Raw genomic sequence first — 22,574 nt, 5'->3', positions numbered from 1 at the left:
CAACATTTTATGTAATATTTGAGTGCTTTAAAATCCACTGGTCCCTTTATCGTGGTACTGAAGATCTTTATTAAAATACACCAACCCCATCCTATAGGCCAGAAATGTTATTTGAAAGTTGGGAATCTGACTGAATATGCAGTGCAACCACTAATGAAGGCATCTGTAACTGGCAACCATCCTTAGTTTTACGCAAAATGATGTCTCCTTTTGTAATAAAATCAAATGAAGCCACTGATGTTGTCACTGCTCTCACTCCACTGTGGCATCTGAAAAGCTTGTTCTCCCTCACTCCAGTTAATAGGCTGCATTATTGGCAGACAAGGAAGCAAGATCAATGAAATCAGGCAGATGTCAGGGGCACAGATCAAGATCGCCAATGCCATTGAAGGTTCAGCGGAGCGACAGGTCACAATCACAGGGTCCCCTGCAAACATCAGTTTAGCACAGTACCTCATCAATGCAAGGTAAGTTTCCCACTTTTGTACTAGCTAGGCTTCATGCTGTAGGCGCTTGATAACCCCAACAGTAATCTCAAGTATAGTAGATTATTTCTTTTGCTACATAGAAATCCATGCAGCATCTTGCAGTCTTTGCAGTAATGGGCTATTTTGCAAGTCTGACAATTATTTTCTTATGAAAGATGTAATATGCCGTTATTTTGCAGTTAAGAAAACACATTCTTGTTTAATTCACACAAATAAAATCAAAGGCCACAATAAAGAGATGGACACAATGGATGACAACAATTAAATAAAATGGCGTAGTTGTGCCTAAACCATTTCCTTAATGCTTTCTCCCATTGCCAAATTAGCTGTCATGTCCTGTTAAAATACACCATAAATGTTTATGGAGTGCTATAGTTATTCCAAGAATTCTCATAAGTGAAATAACTACAGCACGCCACGAACATTTATCGAGCATTCTTTATAGAATTACAGCGAATGAAAAGGAAGTATATTAAACCTGAATTAAAAAGCTGAGTTGAGAGCTCAACTTTCCTTAGATCAAGATTTGGAACAGTGTGATTCATCAGGTCAGTCTTTCACTGGATTTGGGAAAATAAATGTTAAAACCACAGCTATTTGACTAAAATACAATAATGGAGAAGTCAATGTCCAAAGTATTAACCTTTTAATTTACAGTAATATAACAGTTATAACAGGGGGATATCATTTATACTGTATATATCACAGCCTATGCGATCTGTTCTTAATTTGCCCACTTCCTTTCTGCCTTAAATGGAAGTTAATTTAATTTGTTAAAGCAGCAGCTCTAAACCAGTGGGGTGCACCTCCTGGGGGAGTGTGGTGAGCATTCTAATAAAACTAATTATAATAGTAATAAAAATACATCTAAATAACATTTTTAACATAAGTCTGAATGTGAATTTTACAAACTGTCTGGAAAACTGCTCTTATGAAAGCAGAGACCCAATCACAAATCAGTGACAGTTCTGTTCCCTACGCATAGTACCCTTGTTCAGTACATAACATGGATCGGTTTGTGGTGCATGAAAAAGAGACAATTGTGCAGGTGCATCATCGTTTAAAAAACAAAGAGTTCAGAAATATGAAGAAAGTTACTTGGAAATTGGATTTATCTTTGTTGGCACTGCAGATGAACCTCGTCCTAAGTGTGTCATCTGTGGTGATGTACAAATGACAGACTATTTATTAAAAAGAAAAGTGCAGTCAGAGAAATGTGTTTTTTTTAAGTCTGTAGCAATTTCGGTAATATTTTCTTCGGGGAAACTAGTGTCAAGTTCATTAAAATTTTAAGAAAGAGTGAAGTTAATAGCATGATCCATTTTACAAAAGATAACAGGTACATGTGTTTTTTTTAAATTTCTGAACATTGACTTGTTGTGAACATTGAGGTGTTGTGTGCTATTCATGGGATGGCATCTGTACACAGGATAAGATGTACTGGAATTTTGGCAAATACTTCACTGTGATTGCTTGATTTCTGATATGTGATTTATAATTCTCAAAAAATACTGAGGTAGAGTGTGATTTAAAAAAAGGTAACCCCTGTATTAAAGTAATTGTAGCTAACAAAGCAATTCCTCAAATCTTAAATCTAGTTTGCCATCAGCTGGATAGGTCTAAAATGTGTAGTTTTTAAAGAAACACATCTCATTTAAGACAAGATATCTGTTACTACTTTAGGTCAAAGAATGTTTCCTATTGCTCTGGAAATATGTTATCCTTGCACTTCCGGCGTCATTTAACCTCAGCAGTGTCTTCTGGGTCATAGCATGTTACTGACTGAAAACATGTCAGTTAATAAGGGGAAACAGTTCATTGCTTATTGAGAGGAAAGAAGCCTTTGAAGGGGTGGGGACAATTCCACCCTCCAGGTGAAATGACCAAACAAGTGTAGTACAGATATTGCTTTTTAAATAAAAAAATACATGTTTACAATAACATGTTTCTTTCGAAACTGGACATTTGAGATGTATGTAACGAGCAGAAGTGCTCGACAGATAAAATGTATGGAATTATTTTATTAGCTCCAACCACACATTTAAAATCAATGTTATTACCTTGCATTAGCTTTGACAATCTAGCCCTAAGTAATTTCTTACTAGAAAGTAACAGCCACTATTACTTCTATAGTGTTGTTTTGAAATATTTGTATACCCTAAATGAAGTGTAAAAATCAAGCAAAAAAACTAAAAGGTCTTAAACATATAATGTGATCTAATGCTAATAAGGTAAGAGAATGGATTAAAACCTTGGTTAGTATTCTTTTATAGTATTTTATATTTTTTAACAGGAACACAGTCTCTAGAAACGTCTATAGGTTTAACAGTAGAAAAATGGGTTTAACATTATAAATATTTTAGTTAAATAATTTTTAGTTTTTTCATTCTTTTTTTTGTTTCAGTTTCAAAATTAAATTAATCTTTTTTTTATAGGTTGTACATGTTTTCAAAGGGAGTATAAGAGGCCACATAACTAGTATATTAAGGACACACATACTAGTGGCATTTTTGCCTTTTCTTCTTGAGGTGAAAATATTATTGTACATATTTTGATTTTGGTGTTGGATTCAAAACTGAGTGAGATTCACAACTAAACTATAGACAGTATAGAAAACCCAGTGTCTAGGAAAGGAACCAAACTTCATACCCAAAGACGTTAATATGGTAATGAGTGAAGCATTGGGGAAATCAGCGCAAACTGTGATGTGTATTCCTGGAACAACACCAAGAGGTACTGCATTAAACAGACTTTGTGGACTTTTGGGGGATTAAAAAAAGAAAAAAAAAAAAAAAAACTCATGTTGATTTTTGCATCATTTTTGAGGAACAAATAACTTCATTTTACCAGTACTGTTTTATTTTTCTTTACACAAAAAAATATTCCACTTTGACCTAATAAGACCTGGTCAATCTGTCCAAATCTATGTCATGAAGTAAAAATATGAAGAGTTATTACATTTGCGTTTCTGTAATATATTGTGCTGATCCTGTCATGAAGGCTGCTTTATAAAATTAGGCAGTGAGATGGGCACTGGGGCAGTCTAGGGCCCACATGACATACTGTATGTGGCTCATTATAGTGAACAGGTTGAAAATCCATGTACTTACAGTCTGAATAAACCAACATGATTCTTCTGTATGCTGAGGTGTGCCTTTTGGTTTGATCTGTTGGTGTTTGGCTATATACATCATACAAAAAAATGCATGTTTTACAAAAATTTGGATTTTTTTTTTTTTTTTTGTCATTTACATTTCTTTAATTATCAAAATATTTATATAGGTCGGTCCACAAATACTGTAAGTCACATGGTCAGTTGTGGAGATGGTTGTATCATTTCACATACAAGCTACACAATGACAAAAATTAAACATAACATACCACTAACTGCTATTATCATTTCACAATCAATGGTGCTTTGTATGCTCCGATGATTATTTTGTAATAAAAGGAGTGCAGTGAACATTTGGTTTGCATTTTAGTTTGTTGTACTAAAGCCAGGAGAAGAAGAACTGACCAACCAAAAAACAAACAAACAAACAAGCCTGCTGAAAACGTGTGCTAGTGCTGGGGAGTTTAACATCATTATTACTTTTTAAGTTTTTATTTTCAGTTTGCTTGCCCTTCATCTTGCCATTATCTGCATTCCTTAGATTTCTTTCTTTCATGAATAAAAAATAAAATATTATTTTTATTTTTAAAACAGCTATGTAGTATGATATTAATGTTTTCTTCATCAAATCATGAAATACCCTTTTGTTATTTCTCTTCTTTAACACATAACATGTTCCCCCTTGACCCTCATTTTTCCCTTTTTTCTCTTTCTCTCTTTTTCTCTCTCTCTCTCTGCTTATGTGACCCTTGTGTTGACCAATCTAACCCCGCCCCTGTGTTCACTCCTTTGTCCTGCCTCCTTCTCCTCCCTCCCTTCCTCCCTGGCTGTGCCCCCAACCCAATCTTCTGTTCCTATTCCTCTCTTCGTTCGCAGCTTAGAGATGGCTAAAATCAGCACCCAGACTGCTTCGGTCACGAACCCTGTTGACCTCAACATGAACCTCTCTCAGTCTGCCACCCCTACCTCCACCCCCACCTCAATGGCTGTTCTGGCAGCGGCGGCTGCTGCTTCTGCCGCGGTCAACGTCAATTCCCCTCCTCCCTTACCAACCACCCACTATGCTGTTCCTGTCTCCAGTCTGCTTGGCATGAAAACTGTCCCATTCCTGGCACTAAATGCTGCGGCCGCAGCGGGGGCCATGGGGAGTTTATCTGCTTATACCACTAAAATTCCATCGACCAGCGGGGTTAAGAAATCTGACCGACAGAAGTTTGCTCCGTATTGAGAAGGGATGAGAGAATGCAAGTCCCGCCCCCCCCCTCGTGCGCGCTACCAAGATTCTGTGGTAGATTATACAGTATTACAGTAGCCAAAAAACAGAAAAAAGAAACACTTTTCTTCTTTTTTTTTTCAAATAAAAAAGACCAAAAAAAGTATAACCTGCTAGTTAACCTGTCTTCCATTCTTTATTGTGACCTAAACAAAATCTCTAGCAACTACTTCCAATGGCATAAATGACAGATTTGATATTGGAAAACATCACATTTGACATGGGTTTTTCTATAAGCACCACATACAATAGAATAAGTTTCTTGTGTTTTTTTTGTTAAATAGTCTGAATTACAATTCTTTGATATACAGATTTTTAAAAAGTACCCTACATACTGTATACGTCGAAACCGCATGTTCACCATGCCCTTCATTCACAATTATGTTTTCAAGACTTGATGACCATAGGTAGTGTGACTGGTGTGTAAGTGAAGTATTTTACTGGTCACATCAATCAATCAACAAATCAATGAGTTAATAAAAATATGAATAATTATACCAACCTACACATGCAAGGTAAACTTGTGATTTATTGACCCAACTATTAACACAAATACAGTGTAATGAGGTTCACGGTTTATACATTTCAGGGTGATATTTATTTAAATAGACCCATTTGAGGAAGGTGACGTAATCCCACACTCCAGTGTAAAACAGAGGTGGTATGCACCCTACTGGCTACATTTGTAACTGCAGGATACATTTAGTTGGTGTTTATTTACATTTACATATAGATTTTTGTATTTCTATTCCAGTGTTTATAAACTCCCAGTTCTTATTAATCTCAGTTTACTCCTCATGTTTGCTCCTTTACTGAATGTTAGAGATGATTTGATTTGAGAACATGGCTCACACGTATCATTGTCATAACTTTTTAATTAGAAATGTAAACTTAAACAGCAACTTGGTACGGCTCTGAAATATCACCCTTATTTTAATTAAGGTATTCTTGTTTAGAATTTTTAAGAACAGTTTAATAAAACACATACTAATTGTTCTCTTTGGGTTGGAAAAGAGAACTCTGGTATCTTTTTTTCAGCCCTCTACGTAGCAGTCTGAACTACGGTCATAACTCCAGTCATAATATAGTATGGGGACCCTCATATAGTTTGCACTCATTAACTTACAGATAGTGGTAATTAACTTCAACCAAAATAACTGACCTCTAATTCTGATAAAACATAAACAAACATGGAGAGCTAAAAAAAGGAAAATAATAATAATTGGTCACTGGCTGTTGGAAGTAGTTTTAAAGTACATTTTCTATTTTTTCTTTTCTATTATTATTTTCATTCACTTGAAAAAAAAAAAGATTTTGCATATGTGATATTGGTTTACTCACTCCTTTTGAATGCAGTCCCTCCATTAGCTTGCCATCTCCATTCACTTTGCACTCCTTGGACACAAAGGCTTTAACTTAATGAACTGTGGTTAGTGTCCAGTACATTTTTGGAAGATTATCAACTAAAACACAGAATGCAAATGCAATACTTTCTAAAAAAGAAAAGAAAATACAATAAACAGTTTTAAAGTAGGTTACAATGTATAAGGCTAAGTACCAGTTCAATATTCTAGTCATCCTTGCTGTATATTCGATAAGGATTTCTCTACCATGACTACTGGAATTTGCACTAAATTTGCCACTGTTAACATGTTTGTAAAACTACCATTCATACAGTACTGCACTTATAGAAGTGTTTTGTTTGAATATAATGGAAGGAACATAAATGAAAATAATGTGAGATGTTACCTCAGATATATAAACAGCTCAATAATTATTCCTGCAACAGTGTTAACTAACATTTTAAATAATTTAAAAAGAATATTATTTTAACTAATTTGTATGCATAAGTGATGTACTTTGTTGTTATTTAAGTGATATTTGTAATGGTAAGAAGTGTTCTGCTTTTTTCTTTCTTCCTGATTTGTTCCTACATTTAGGCTCTCTTCAGAAGTCACTGGCCTGGGGGCACTGTAATGTTTCCCATCATGCACTAGTGCATTAGTCACCTGACAGGACATTTCCAAAGGCCCTTTGTGACAATTATGGACTATAAACTACAGAGGAACTCCTGCCATTTATACTGAAAACAAATATTTATATAATCCTGAAAAAACAAATAATCTAATAATTTAACCACTGTCCTAACTCCTGTGTAGCTCTCATTGCTGTACCAGTTTAACATTGTTTGTGGCTCAGATCTGGTTAAACAAAGACTCTTGTTTAATTTCCATATCTTCTGTTTAATTGATGTTCATGCTCAGGCTTGTCTATGTAATGGCATGAGCTATCAGTGTTTCAATTCATTGTATTCAAATATATCTACGTTACTGAGGTAAATTCAATAATGATAGCTTTTTATAAGTAAAGGATTCCTGATGAAATGTTTGCAGTCTCTTTCCTTTCTTTGTTTTTGTTAATGTCAACATTAACAACTTATTTATTATGTTACATGTATATAGACATGTTTACAGACATGTACACCCAGGAAAACTCCTTGAGCTGCAGTTGACGCTATGGAGGAATACCAACAAAACTTTTGTATCTAATCTGTATTGTTATTTGTGTCATGCTTAAAAATGACAAATTTAATAAGCTTCAGGGATCTTTCAGGTAGTCATACAGCTGTGCTGTAAAAATGGATGAGCCTAATAAATTTTAAACCAGTGTTACATACCTCACTTTGAAGATGTTAGTCATTTTTTCTCTCCTAAGTGTATCAAAACATATTTTACATTTTGAACATGTAGAAAAAATACAGTATAACAGGTTTTAAAACTATTGGGAAAAAAATCACCATATTTACACAATTTTGACTGCAGTACAACATTTGCAACACATTGTAATAAATTATTCCATAAACCTTACCAGTTTTGTAAGGTCTCAGGGTTCAGTCTTGAAGAAGCTTTTGTTTTTTGTAAATGCACTCCTGGCCACTATTAGTCCCTCAACTGTACCTAATATTGGGTTGGGCCACTGTTTGCCTTGACTACAGACTTTATACAACATGGCACAGATTCCATAAGGTGCTGGAAGGTGTCTCGAGGGATGTTAATCCATTCAGTCATTTCATGCAATTGGTGCAGAGAGTTAGTCAGAGGATCATTATGACAGATTTGTTCTTCAAGTTCATATCAAACATGCTCAATTGGATTGAGATCCGGAGATTGTGGTGGCCACGAAAGATACCGCAATGCTCTGTTGTGCTCCTTAAACCTTTTGCACACAATTCAGACACATTGATGGGTGCAGTACCATCTTGAAAGTAGCTATTGCCATCAGGGAACAAGCACAGCATCATTGGGGAGACTGCATCTGCAATGATATTCCAGTCAACTGCATTCGTCCAGAGTAACCAAGGAATCCAGGGTATACCAAAAGAACACACCCCACACCAGGGCAATGGCAAATCCAATGGGGAAGACATGTCCTAAAAATGTGGCTAGGCATTGTATGTATGTTGAATTAAAATATATGTGACGCCATATTGTTTAAAAGAATGCTCTCAATTTGCAGGCCTTCCAGGTAGTCTGTCATACTCGCACTTCCTAGGTTAAAGAGAAATCAGCTTCAGTGACTGCAAAGCATGTCAGTCATTAGGGGAAGATGCTGGTTGGTTTCTGACATAAATTGTTGCTTTTAGGTCATTGAGGTCCTTCTCCCATAGAGATCAAGTATCCAGATTATCCTGGAAAGGCATTGTTGAGGTGAATTGACCTCGGAAGAACAAGTATATTAACTGAAGAGCTGATTTTAAAGAGTCCAGCAGAAAACTAAAACTTATCAGCTAACAAAGGGTTCATATAGTAAACTGAGCCAAAAAAGATATTACAAAACATCTGTGATGGGAACCACTATGACAAAGAAACACACAAAGATGCAGTACTGCAATATGATGATGACCCTCTCTTGTTGATGTGGATTACTTCAAACCAGAAACATGGGGAGCCAAAGACAAAAGCCATCCCTGCAGGTGTCTGCCAGTTGGGGGCTCTGTAGCCAGCGTTGTAACCAGAGCTGACAGTCTACCAAGGTCAAACATAGGTTTCAAGCTATAGCTGACAGTACTCATATGACTGCTTGGTATTTACTATTCAACCTCCAAATCTATGTTACACAGCAAAGCAACAGAGAAAATTAAGGAGTCTTTTGTACTTTACCAGAATTTTTAGCATCAGCATTGATGATGCAAAAAAACAACCGAGGACACAACCTTGGTGTCCTCATAGCTAGTTACGGCACTTCAATAAAGGTTGACAGAATCTGGAATAAAATGGCACGTATTGCTAGTTAAGAAACCTTCTATTGGTTATATAAAGCATTTCAGTGGGTATCATGCTTTCTTTGTTGTGGCTAATTATAATTACAGAGAACAGCCTTGAACTTCAAATAATCCATCCTAAGAGATTTAATTCTTGTATACAATTCAAGTCAAGTGCAACTCATTAAATTTGTAATAACTAAGCTTTTAAAAAAAATTCCTTACCTCTCATTTGCATAATATCACTCACACAAGCCCTTTTCTGTTTTGCTGTTCATCTGCTTTGTTTTCCATTTATTTCCCTTAGACTCGAGTGAAACACATTGTTTCTTGCCTCAACAATTTAAGCTTAAATGTTGCATTTCCTGTGTTAAAGACAGTTGGACCAGCTGACTCTTGTTAAGCATTTTGCACATAGAATTCTATGCAGGATCTGGTGGGGTCCTTTTATTATTATTATTATTTATTTATTTATTTATTTATTTATTTATTTATTTATTTATTAACAGACGCCCTTATCCAAGGCGACTTACAATTGTTACAAGATATCACATTATTTTTACATACAATTACCTTATTTTTTACACATTATTTTTACATACAATTACCAATTTATACAGTTGGGTTTTTACTGGAGCAATCTAGGTAAAGTACCTTGCTCAAGGGTACAGCAGCAGTGTCACCCACCTGGGATTGAACCCGCAACCCTCCAGTAACATGGGAAGTGAATGTGAGGAGGAAACCACCTACTACTACCACTGATAATGGTGGGCAAAATAAAGTCTGGGGAACCACACGATATACAATAAAGAAAAACAATAAAGAATTTGTGAGCATGATATTATGCTAATGATAGGAAAGCTGCAAATGCAAGTGGTTCCCAACCTGGGGTCCGTGGGAAAACAAAATAAAAATAGTTCTCGCACCGGCAAATCCCCAATTTCACAACACAAATCATCTTTGGCAGAACTAGCGCCTGCCGCTGTATTACAGTTCGCAAACATTGTATAAGTGGCTAAATGTGCGATGAGTTGCAGCGTGTGATGTGCAACCCTATCACATGCTGCAACTCGCCGCATGTTAGAAGCAACCCCACGTGGTTCATCCTGCTAGTGTGAAGTGTCAGCAATGGATCACTGGATAAAAACAGGGTCTTTGAAGAGGAAAGCAAGTTAAAATGAAGTAAGTGGCAGTGGAGTACAGAGGTGGCTCATCAGCCGAGGAAAGTGAGGCATTGCCTCACCAATAATTCCCAAATGCTAAAAAAACATTTAGCATATTCTTTTTATTTAATTGAGAAATATAAACACATTTAAGCATGGTTAAGCATGTATATATTAAATACATGTAAGTCCACAGAAGCACTAGTGACATTATTTGAAAGTCACAACTCGCTTTCATCAGTAGCGAAAGGGCAGCGCGAGAAAGCTGGAACAATACGTGAGGCACAAACCTTTCTGAAAGCATTGCTATGGTAACCACAACTTGGTGAGGCACCTACCTAATTTGGAGAAGTTAGAATTTGTGCGATTTAAATTTATTCAATAATGGCTTTAGTTGAATCTGATATTATATGCAACCTGAGGAAAATACTTTTTACAATAAGATCCCAAGAAGAGACACACTCAATTGTTAAGGACAGCAGAATAACACTAGAACTGGAGATTTTGAAGAGAGATGGTAAACGAACATGGCAAGGAGTCCATAATGGCAGGCAGCACTGTGAAAAAAACTATTGTTGGCCTTGTTCCCTTCTTTTAACTAAATAAGGTAAGGCTACATCTCTTTTAATGGATGTAAAACTGTCAATTTCTTGCCACGACATGACAAGCTGCCTTGTTCGTTTTGAATGAATGATTTTGTGATATTGTATATTGTAAGGTGGGTTTCATTACAGCCATCCTGTTGTGAAAGTCCTGGAAAGCTAGTGATTTTGTCTGCTTTACTATCCAATTATTTATTTCTTTGCATGCATGGTTAAAATATTACTTCAAATGAATCTGGTGCCACTAGAGGTTGCAGAGTCATTTTTATGGCAATTACATTTCTTTGTTTGCGGTAATGATCATTCTGCTCTTGCTGCTTTCCTCTGTATGTGTAACAATGGTTTTTGATGTGCAAAGCAGACAGAGGGGCAGGCAGCATCCTTGGTTCTCTGTGCTTAAGTATATTTTATCTTACCCTTCACCCTTGGAGACCTGGCATTCTAAGACAGCTACATTCACAATTACAATGATGTACTCAACTCAGGGGGGGTTGTTCCTGCTTACAAAAAAAGGTTCACAATAATACAGTCAGCTCATGCAGAGACCAGCATATGCAGTACACTGCTGACGAAGTAGACGAGAGACAGCTGGAAATAACAGCAGCACTCCTCTCATTCCAGCAGCACCACAAGGCTTTTCTTCATTTTGCATCAGTGTACAGTGTGCTGAATTATTATTTATTTATTTATTTATTTATTTATTAGCAGATGCCCGCCCTTATCCAGAGCGACTTACAATTGCTACAAAATATCACATTGTAAAGTATCACATTACAGATAAGAGCAGTTGTAAAGTAAAATCAGTAACAAAAGATCAAATTCAAATAAAAGCAAAAAAATAGAGAATACAGTAAATAATTACATGTAAGAGCAGGTTTGACTAAGAGCAGTTAACTTATATAAAAAATATTTGCTTATACAAGTCCAGTATGAACACGTAGTAAGTACGATGAATAGATGATAATAATTTTAACTGGACTTGCTGGCAACTATGAAGGCTTCCAAGCAGTTATAGTGAAATTTAAGTGCATTGGTTATTCTAGATGCATCGTAATCATCAGAACATTATGTTCTTAACTGTTCTAATTGTGTCAATTTTGGCACAAATATGAAAAGACTTTTGCAAATTGCCCAAAATTTTCATTAAATGTTAGATGGCTGCCACACCATGTGACCATATTGACCATGGCACAACATTCCATAGTCCTCTACATCCGTGTCAAATTACGTGCATTTTGGTGCAGCCGATAAGAAGTTATAGGCAGTTTTATAGCCAGTTGCGTATGTTGATGTCATGCATCACGTTCCACATTTAGGAGAGGTCAGAGGTCACGGGCGATGACATTTTTCATAGAGCACATATGACTTCCTATACGTGTTCCATTATAACTTTGACCCTGTCGGCACGCCCAAGGAGATAAAATTTCAACGTAAATTCCAATATGGCCGCCGCGCCGTGTGAGCAATCGGTTTCAATCTTCAGCAGTTATTACTTTCCAATGGTTTGTACAATTGTGTTGACACTGAAGAGCATAAGTGCAATGGTGTTCTTGTTATGGGTTGCAATTTTTTTTTTACAATTATCAATATGGCCGCCAAACCATGTGACCAAAATGTGTCATTTTCATATCACCAGTACTTCACGTGAGTCTCTATGGTCATATAAAGTTTCATGACTGTAGTGTATTGCACCTTGGATTTATGCACGAATTTATGAAAATAGAGCCGTCGTGAAACGGTTATTTGCACGCCGCGGCCATGTTTTGTAACGAAAAAGTGTGGATTTTCCGGTAGAAAGGACCTGGTCATAAACATGCGTGCTAATTTAGGTGTCGATTGATGTTGCGGTTTAAGACAAGAAGATTGTTGAATATTTGGCGCCAATCCAGCATAGCAGGCAAAGTAATTGTTCAATCGAACTCGAGTGAACATATGTTTTTTATAGGCCATTGCTGCACTATCTGCTGCCATTGTCACAGTTCCACCTTAAGTTGTTTTTAAAGGCAAGAGTTTTGAAAAATTCCCAAAATTTCCACGAAATCCATTATGGTGGTCGAACCATGTGACTTTTTCATTTGGGGACGCCAGTCTGGTTGTCCAGCCATAGGCATCTACTTACGTATGCGTTTTCATAACTCTGCGATGATGTTTGGGAATAATAATAATAATAATAATAATAATAATAATAATAATAATAATAATAATAATAATAATAATAATAATTGGGTGCGATATTAGTCATATAGTTGAGAATTGTGAGGTTTACATATGCTGTCTGAATAGTGTCTCGAGGAAGTGCCGGAAAGTGGTCAGGGACTGAACAGTCCTGATATCCGTGGGTAGGTCATTCCACCACTGAGGGGAAAGGGTGGAGAAGAAGCGGGCTATGGAAGCAGGGGAGGGGGGGGAGACAGCTAATCTGCCGGTGGTGGAGGAGTGGAGGGGGTGAGAGGGGGTGTAGGGAGAAATGGAGATAGGAGGGAGCAGAAAAGGTCCAGACAGCGATAGGCGAGTACAAGAGTTTTGATTTGGATCCAAGCAGCGATAGGGAGCCAGTGCAGAGAGCAGAGCAGTGGTGTAGCGTGGGAGAAACGAGGAAGGGAAAAGAAGAAAAGGAGGTCTGATTTGGCGAGGTTGAGTTTGAGATGATGGGAGTGCATCCAGGAGGAGATGGTCAAGAGGCAGGTCGAGATATGGGAGGAAATGTCGGGGTCAGAGGCGGGAGAGGAGAGGAAGATCAGGGCATCATCAGCATAGAGATGATACGAGAAGCCATGGTAGGAGATGAGGGGACCCAAGGAGCAGGTATAGAGAAAACAGGAGGGGTCCCAGAACTGAGCCATGGGAGACACCTGTTGAAAGAGACCATGAGGCAGAGGGTGAGCCACACCAGGACACCTGGTACCAAATTAAATCAAATTAAATCATACCTTCTTAAAGGGTAGCAGGATTCAGGAAAAATATAGCATTGCACATCCCCATGTGTTGCTACAACTGTTTAAATATACCTGTAATTTGTCTTTTCATTGTAAACATCCTGAAAACTTTTTACACGTATAACTTTAAACTCTGTTGCAAAGCTGTTTTAAAAATGGCCGCTCTAGTGCACTGATAGTGTAAGGATTATTGCCCACATTGTCAAACAGGTAACACAGCAATAACGATCCATGATGTGGTGCAGAACAGAAAAGCCAGAGCACTACTTGTTATGTAAACTTATACTATAATAAGATCCAAAATGGACAATTACCTATATGGTAACAGTATCCTGGGAGCCAGTCAGCATGGTTTTAGGAAAGGGAGATCATGTCTAGCTAACCTGCTTGATTTTTTTGAGGATGCAACATCGACAATGGATAATTGCAAAGCATATGAAATGGTTTATTTAGATTTCCAGAAAGCTTTTGACAAAGTCCCGCATGAAAGATTAATTCTCAAACTGAACGCAGTAGGGATTCAAGGAAATGCATGTACATGGATTAGAGAGTGGTTAACATGTAGAAAACAGTACAGTACTGAGGAGAAACCTCAAAATGGGGTAACCAGTGGTGTACCACAGGGATCAGTATTAGGTCCACTGCTATTTCTAATCTACATTAATGATTTAGATTCTGGTGTAGTAAGCAAACTTGTTAAATTTGCAGACGACACAAAATAGGAGGAGTGGCAAACACTGTTGCAGCAGCAAAGGTCATTCAAAATGATCTAGACAGCATTCAGAACTGGGCAGACACATGGCAAATGACTTTTAATAGAGAAAAGTGTAAGGTACTGCACGCAGGCAATAAAAATGTGCATTATAAATATCATATGGGAGATAATGAAATTAAAGAAGGAATCTATGAAAAAGACCTAGGAGTTTATGTTGACACAGAAATGTCTTCATCTTGGGGCTCCCGAGTGGCGCATCCAGTAAAAGCTCTTGCGTAGAGTGCAGGATGCACCCTATAGTCTGGACGTCGCGAGTTCGAGTCCAGGCTATTCCTTTGCCGACCGAGGACGGGAGCTCCCAGGGGGCGGCGCTCAATTGGCCGAGCGTCGTCCGGGAAGAGGGAGGGTAATGTTGGCCAGGGTGTCCTCGGCTCACTGCGCACCAGCGACCCCTGTAGTCTGGCCGGGCGCCTGCCGGATCGCCTGTAAGCTGCCCAGAGCTGCGTTGTCCTCCGACGCTGTAGCTCTGAGGCAGCTGCACGGTGAGTCTGCAGAGTGTAAAGAAGCGGGTGGCTGACGGCACACGCATCGGAGGACAGCGTGTGTTCATCTTCACCCCTCCCGAGTCAGCGCAGGGGTGGTAGCGGTCAGCTGAGCCTAAAGATAAATGGGCATTTCAAATTGGGGAGAAAATAATAAAAACTAATTGGCAACGACTAAATTTAAAAAATAAATAAATAAATAAATAAATAAAAATAATAAAATGTCTTCATCTAGACAATGTGGGGAAGCTAACAAGATGCTCGGATATATTGTGAAAAGTGCTGAATTTAAATCAAGGGAAGTAATGTTAAAACTTTACAATGCATTAGTAAGACATCATCTAGAATATTGTGTTCAGTTCTGGTCACCTCGTTACAAAAAGGATATTGCTGCTCTAGAAAGAGTACAAAGAAGAGTAACCTGAATTATCCCGGGTTTAAAAGGCATGTTGTATGCAGACAGGCTAAAAGAATTGAATCTATTCAGTCCTGAACAAAGAAGACTACGCGATGATCTGACTCAAGCATTCAAAATTCTAAAAGGTATTGATGATGTCGACCCAGGGGACTTTTTAGACCTGAAAAAAGAAACAAGGACCAGGGGTCACAAATGGAGATTAGTTAAAGGGGCATTCAGAACAGAAAATAGGTGGCACTTTGTTACACAGAGAATTGTGAGGGTCTGGAACCAACTCCCCAGTAATGTTGTTGAAGCTGACACCATGGGATCCTTCAAGGAGCTGCTTGGTGACATTCTGGGATCAATAAGCTATACTAACAACCAAACAAGCAAGATGGGCCGAATGACCTCCTCTCGTTTGTAAACTTTCTTATGTTTTTATGTTCTTATATTTAAAACATAACTTTATCACTGGAGTCTGTTCAGCAGTCTGTTGAAAATTGATTGACTTGTCTTTCTTGAATGAACTGTATCAATAAAAATACACAAGAAGTAATTGAATATAAACTCCAGAATCCCTGACAGTAACACAAAGTGTGTCTAGTCCGTATAGGAGAATATAAGCCTTAGTTACACATCCAAACCAATTAGGATAATAAGGAGTGATTGAATATAAACTATAGAATATCCGGAGAACCAATCGACAATTAAGAAATAGGGCAATTGAATATAAGCCCAGATGTGTCCTCTTAACGTGCAGATGTCCTAAACAAAGTGCAAAAAAGATACAGACCTGTTACTTACTCATTCACTTAAAGTGTATGTTTTTCAGTATAGAGAATCTGCAATGAATGTACGATTTATTGATTGCAGATGATTTAATGACTGTGATGGGCGCTCAGGGCCTGATGAATGTGGTGGGCGCTCAGGGTCTGAGTGAAAGATAAATTTGGCCTCGTCCGTTGGGTGCTCGACGGCTACCTACGCGAGGCCGGCTTTAAAAACATGAACAGTTAAATGCATCCCAGTGATGCAGATAGGAAGGTGCTATGGGCCACCACCCCCCCAGGCTGAAGTACGCTGCAAGGTGGTAGCTGGGGTGGACGAGGTCAAAACAAAAGAAGCGACATGGGAGAATAACGCACAGAGCCTTTATGCACTTGCTCATGACGTGTTGGTTAGGGGCGGATTCTCCTTCCAGAAAAGCAACCAAGTTTACAATTTTTATGTTTTCTTAGAAACAACTTTGAAAAATTAGACCTGTTTTTGGATTGTGATAATTGTTAAATGCAGAGTGCGCACGCTTTGAACTAAAACAGTAGCACAAGAATATAGAAAATAACACAGAGAGGGGCTGATGCTTCCCAACTGAATAATTAGCATTGAAAAAAAAAGACATTAGGCTTTGATGCATAATTACAGTCTGGCTTAACAAGGGAAGTCGGTCAGTTTTAATAGTTGTGGTAACCTTAAAAGAGGGGGTACTTGTTGTAAAAGACCAAGAGTGGATGCCCTGAATTAAAAAAATAATTTATTAAATTGAAAAGTCAGGTGATAATTAATAACAGAGAATTTTGTAAAGAAGTACATGAAGAAACATAGCGATCATTGTGAATTTATGTTAGAAAATGTGGGTAAAGAAAGCGAACCTGAGAAAGAAAAACAAAAAGCAGAGTCTGGCTTTTGTGCTATACGGCTTTCAGGCAAGCTCTTATGCATACCAAGATAAGTTAGAAAAATGTAGAAAAAATGTTAAAGACATGAAAAGAGGAAGAAGCAGAAGGGCAGTGCAAGGATGTAGTAATGTACAAGAAAGGGCTTTGAATGCAGCAACCCAGTTTCAATTAACCACCCAGCTGCCCATTTATTTTCATTCTTAGCCCTCAAGTAAGCAATCTGGACAGTTTTCAAAACAATTTTTGCATTTTAAATACACCCTTTTTTATTGTGATGTAACACAATTTTTGTTCCTGGGTAGTAAGTGTTATTTCCAAATTGCTTATGCCTCAAAAGTATAGAAAATGGCTATTATTCCCCACAAACTTTGCTTTTGTGACCAGGACAGTGATATTTTGAAATGTACCTATTTCCAATGAGAAAACGGGCGAATTTGTGTCTTTTCGTTCACATAAAGTCAGAAAAAAACAACATATGAATCCAAATTAACATGTATTTATACTAAAGTAATACAAAAATGACTACAAAAGATTTAGAAGTGAGTAGTTTTTCGGGATTTACGATTATACTGTAAATCACTTTCACGAATCAGCCCCCAGATGTAGTCTCCCATCATGTTCTCGTTATACTGTCCTTGGTAGCGGCGTTCAAAGTCCAGTATATACTGGTGGAAGCGCTCGCCTTGCTCCTCCGAGTACGCTCCCATGTTCTCCTTGAATTTATCAAGATGAGCATCAAGGATATGGACTTTGAGGGACATCCTACAGCCCATTGTGCCATAGTTCTTCACCAGAGTCTCAACCAGCTCCACATAGTTTTCGGCCTTGTGATTGCCCAGGAAGCCCCGAACCACTGCGACAAAGCTGTTCCAAGCCGCTTTCTCCTTACTAGTGAGCTTCTTGGGGAATTCATTGCACTCCAGGATCTTCTTTATCTGTGGTCCGACGAAGACACCGGCTTTGACCTTTGCCTCAGACAGCTTAGAGAAGAAGTCTTGAAGGTACTTGAAGGCTGCCGACTCCTTATCTAGAGCTCTGACAAATTGTTTCATAAGGCCCAATTTGATGTGCAGTGGTGGCATCAGCACCTTCCGGGGGTCCACCAGTGGCTCCCACTTGACGTTGTTCCTCCCCACAGAGAACTCGGTCCGCTTGGAAGGGTCCACCATGCAGAAGTAGCAGTTGCTTGAGTGGTCAGTGGGTTCACGCCAAATTCTTGGGATAGCGAACTTCATGGCTCTCTTTTCCCCTCTGTACCATCCTACAAAAATACATTTATTTCACCCATGACTAATGTGTAAGAGATTCTCGCAACATTTTTCATATATGATATATTTTTTCAATAACATTGAAAATTGTAAAACATTTTAAAATTAAAAACTTTTACAATTTAACAAATTTTATAACATAAAATTCTGAGCAACAATTGTCCATCTTACCTTCCAGAGTTTTTTTGCAGTGCTCGCAGGTGAAATGAGGTGCCCAGGGTTTGTTTTGATCCCCGACAGGCATGCCGAAATATGCCTTGTAGGCCTCACACATCTTAGCAGATGCTTCCACGGAGTACTTTTTCGCTCTTGTCTTGATAAATTGGCCGCAGACATAGCAAAATGCGTCTGCCGGATGCTTGCAGCCTCTTGATGCCATCTCAGAAAAATGCAGATATGTATCCACTTAGGCAGCTGGAACTAAACTGAACTGGTGGGCTTAAGGCCCCTGTATTTATACTACTATTTATATTACTGGAAAGTTCTAGAAAGTTCTAGAAGTTAATCCAAGTTTACTCAGCACTGAATCTATCTGGAATGTTCTGGAAAATAGGTAAATTTCAAAATATCACTGTCCTGGTCACAAAAGCAAAGTTTGTGGGGAATAATAGCCATTTTCTATACTTTTGAGGCATAAGCAATTAGGAAATAACACTTACAACCCAGGAACCAAAAAAAAAAAAAAAAATTGTTACACGGTGTTATGAGTGAAACCAAATGTGGTTTTATTTTATTTTATGTTGCATGAATTGGATAGTAAGCTTTAACCCTTTCAGGACCAAGCATTTTTCAGTGGGATGCTCCCCCAGGACCAGGCGTTTTTTTGGCTGAAGTTATGTATTTTTTATTATGTATTCTGCTTAGAGATACATGTACTGTATAAAAAAGTGTTATTCTATTACCTGACCTTACAATACTTTCTGAAAGTTATGTTGAAAAATATTGATGTTTGGGCAAATTACAAGACATTGTTTCACCATAAATACATGTTTATTCTCAGGGTCTTTATAAGCAATATTGGATACTGCTCTTGTTTTATTTTCTCAACATAAATATTTAAAAATAAAATAATAGTTATTCATTCCATTATTATCAGTAAAAAGGGAAAAAAAAACTTATCAAATAGATTTAGTTACTGAAATAGTATATGTTTATATCCACTTGTTTCTTGATATTTATAAATGTTGTAAAAACATATATATTAAAACATATGACAGAATAAATGTTCTAATATAATTGTAAGTCAAATACATCATAGTTAGTGTTTCTGCTTTTGTCTCCGCCCATTAGACACTAAATGTCCCTCAGTGACATCACACGAAAAAAAAAAAAAAACTCAGGAAATGAAAGTCAGTCCCTCCCCTATCCATTGATACGTGTTTCAAGCCTGTACTGCAAAGTTTTTTGTAACATGGTTTTAAGTTTCTTTTTGAGTGGGTGATAGCTGTTTGTGATAAGAAATAAAAACAGAAATAACACTTTTACTGAGATCTTGAGAATGGTGAAACACATCATTGGGTTGAAGCAGCGAGCATTTTTTCTGTTAAAAACTGCATCAAGGGTATGCATTCCCATAAGGAAATGTCAAGGAGAAACAGAAGGAAACGTCAAGGAGAAGGATCCCATTGTGGTCCCAGTGAAATTCAATGTTAACAAAAGAATGAATACTTCACTTGATTTCTTGCAGGCTGATTCTGATGGCAATCCAAGTACCAGGACCTTGACAGAGACAACCATGAAACTGAAGAGCAACAGTCAGCTGACCCCACAGAACTTTACACTCTCAGACAACGGGACCGTTGAAAACTGATGTTCTGCTGAAGGACCAATGCCTGGCAATGGGATAATACTGTCACCTACTGTAAACAATGTGAAATTTTGATGATTTACTGTAGTGTTGAATGTCTAAAATGAATGTAGGAAAATTAATGATAATGTTATTTGTAACAATGGGTTAGCAATAGAAGTGTTTTACAAACTAAATACATCTGTGGCTATTGTATAGAGAATATCAAAATATACAATGGAGGTTTGTTTAATTGTGTAAGGAGAAAAGGAACTACTGCCTCCCAATGTGTTACACATAGATGGTTAAGCGTGCACATACTATTTTAGTACCTGTTCAACGTATAGTGATCATTTTAACAGTTATAGTTCCAGTTTTTAAAAGATTCTGATCTGCATAATAGAACTGGTAATGTAATTAACATGGGATATAATACGTTTTCTATAGCATAGTTAAATAAATAGGTTACTAATGATAAGATTAAATATAAGATAAAGTTTAATTATGATAAAACACACTATGTTTCTAGATAATCAGGAAATAATTTGGATCCCACTTAAAATAAAAATTGCTAAATCATTATTCATTAAGTAGAAAACTACCTGGATGGATCTGACATGAAGTAATGTCAACACCTATTGGAATTAGGTATTCAGGGAAGAAGTATGTCAGATCTCATACTGATGGTCACTCTCTTTATGTTCTGTTATCGTGGGTCAGATTAAACAGAAGGGTAAGGATATCGGCTATCAAAAATTACTTTCGACTGAGCAGAATGTAGATGACGATCCCCCGACGGATACAATCGGATATTTCAAGATCTGACCACCTAAGACAGGCCCGTCACACTGCTGCTCTAAAATTGCGTGAGCCTCTGTTTGGTAAATGTTCAAAGTGGGGATTGTAAGGTTTCATATACATTGTAATGTTATGTGAGAAACACTTTCTCTGACCAGTGTGTGATTTTCCTGTGTTTAATGGTATGTTTTTTTAATCTACTGCTTAGTGCATCCCTGTTCTTGTAGCTATGTAAATTTGCACCTAGCCCAAGGTCTCCATGTCTGAAGATCATGACAAGAAAATGTTTTTTTATGACACAGTTGTGATCTTGGGCGGATGACCCTTGTGTATGAATCAGTTGTTTCTACTTAAAATGCTAATTTTAATCATAGGTGGAAACCACAATCAACCCAGCTAAAAACTATTCTAATCCATAAAACTTCGGCTAAAGGTGCCATCACAGGTTGCTGGCTGGCGCGCCTCCAGAAAAGTGGGGTGAAGGGGGCTGGGATGTAACTTGCCCTGTATATTAATGTCTATAACTTGTATTTCGTGGCTCGAATGCTACCTGTCGAGACCTGTAGGTTTTTAGCTGTAGCTTTGTGGCTCAAGAATTCATCTCCTGAGACCTGTAACTGCGCTTACAGTACTGCTGTGATTGCATCCGGTACTGTCTTTGGATTTGCTTTGTTCCTGAATAAAACTATTTTGCCTGAAGTTACCTGAAGAAGACAGACTTATTATTTTGAAGTAGAAAACAAACCTATTATTTGACAAGCTCTTTCCTTGAAGATCTGAATGCTGGATATATATAAATAAATAAATAAATAAATAAATAAAGTATTATTGCTGCATGTATTAAATACTTTTGAGAGCTTTGTGGATGACAAATACACTGTATTTATTTTGAAAGGGATTACAGTGCCTGCTCATGATGAGATGTAAGATATGTAAATATTGTATTCTCTAGTCTAGCACTAACACAATTCATCTGAATAAGGACGTTTGGCACGAGCGATATTCCATGGCATACAAAACTTGCTTGAGTTGTTACATCAGCTTCTTTACTGAACGCCAAAAGGATCTGTTGACTGCATCTGCATCTGTTGACTGCTGAGGCGTTATTTTAAAGCAGCTAACTTGTTTCTCCTTAAGTCTGATCCAGTATATTTAGATGAAAATGTGTTGTGATTTGTTTAATAATGACGTTTGAGGTTGCTCGCTTTTTACAGACTACAGTTTGCAAGTGATTTGTTGCAGATGAGACACAGGTTTACCATTGTTTTCAGTTAAAGCAGTCTTTTTCCCAGTCTGGTTTAAAGCCTCATGCGTTCATTTATTACTCATGAATGGGTTGCTCAATGCCATTGTCTCCACGAAATGAATGAGCACTTAATTCAAAATTATGAAATTTACTTTCAACTGCACATCCTGCTTTCACTCGATGATCGAAATACGTATGCGACAGCAAGCCGGGACGAAAGTCAACAACTGACGAAATATCCTTGCATTGAACACACAGGCTCAAAGAAATAGGAGAGACAGATCGACAGAGAACAAAAATATTGTGTT

At 37.5% G+C, this 22,574-nt stretch overlaps 1 protein-coding gene across 15 annotated transcripts in view; it reads left to right on the top strand.

Annotated features, from left to right (window-relative positions):
- The window catches only part of LOC117394800 (poly(rC)-binding protein 3-like), a 407,378-nt gene extending 385,535 nt beyond the window's left edge, over nt 1-21,843 (top strand). For 10 of the 15 annotated variants that reach the window (XM_059012930.1, XM_034920769.2, XM_059012931.1 and 7 more), the window contains 2 exons: nt 298-467; nt 4,477-7,561. In XM_059012930.1, the coding sequence (XP_058868913.1) occupies nt 298-467; nt 4,477-4,828 (522 nt within the window). In that variant the 3' untranslated portion in view covers nt 4,829-7,561. Of the gene's footprint in view, nt 1-297; nt 468-4,476; nt 7,562-20,123 lie in introns of those variants that run through there. The other 5 variants (XM_034920778.2, XM_034920777.2, XM_034920775.2 and 2 more) reach the window with 2 other exon arrangements.
- The last annotated feature ends 731 nt before the right edge of the window (nt 21,844-22,574 follow it).

The sequence above is a fragment of the Acipenser ruthenus genome, chromosome 3, assembly GCF_902713425.1.
Source record: "Acipenser ruthenus chromosome 3, fAciRut3.2 maternal haplotype, whole genome shotgun sequence".
NCBI classification, from domain to species: Eukaryota; Metazoa; Chordata; class Actinopteri; order Acipenseriformes; family Acipenseridae; genus Acipenser; species Acipenser ruthenus.
Note: the sequence above shows the minus strand (reverse complement) of the source record. Positions and strands in the feature narration are given on the sequence as shown.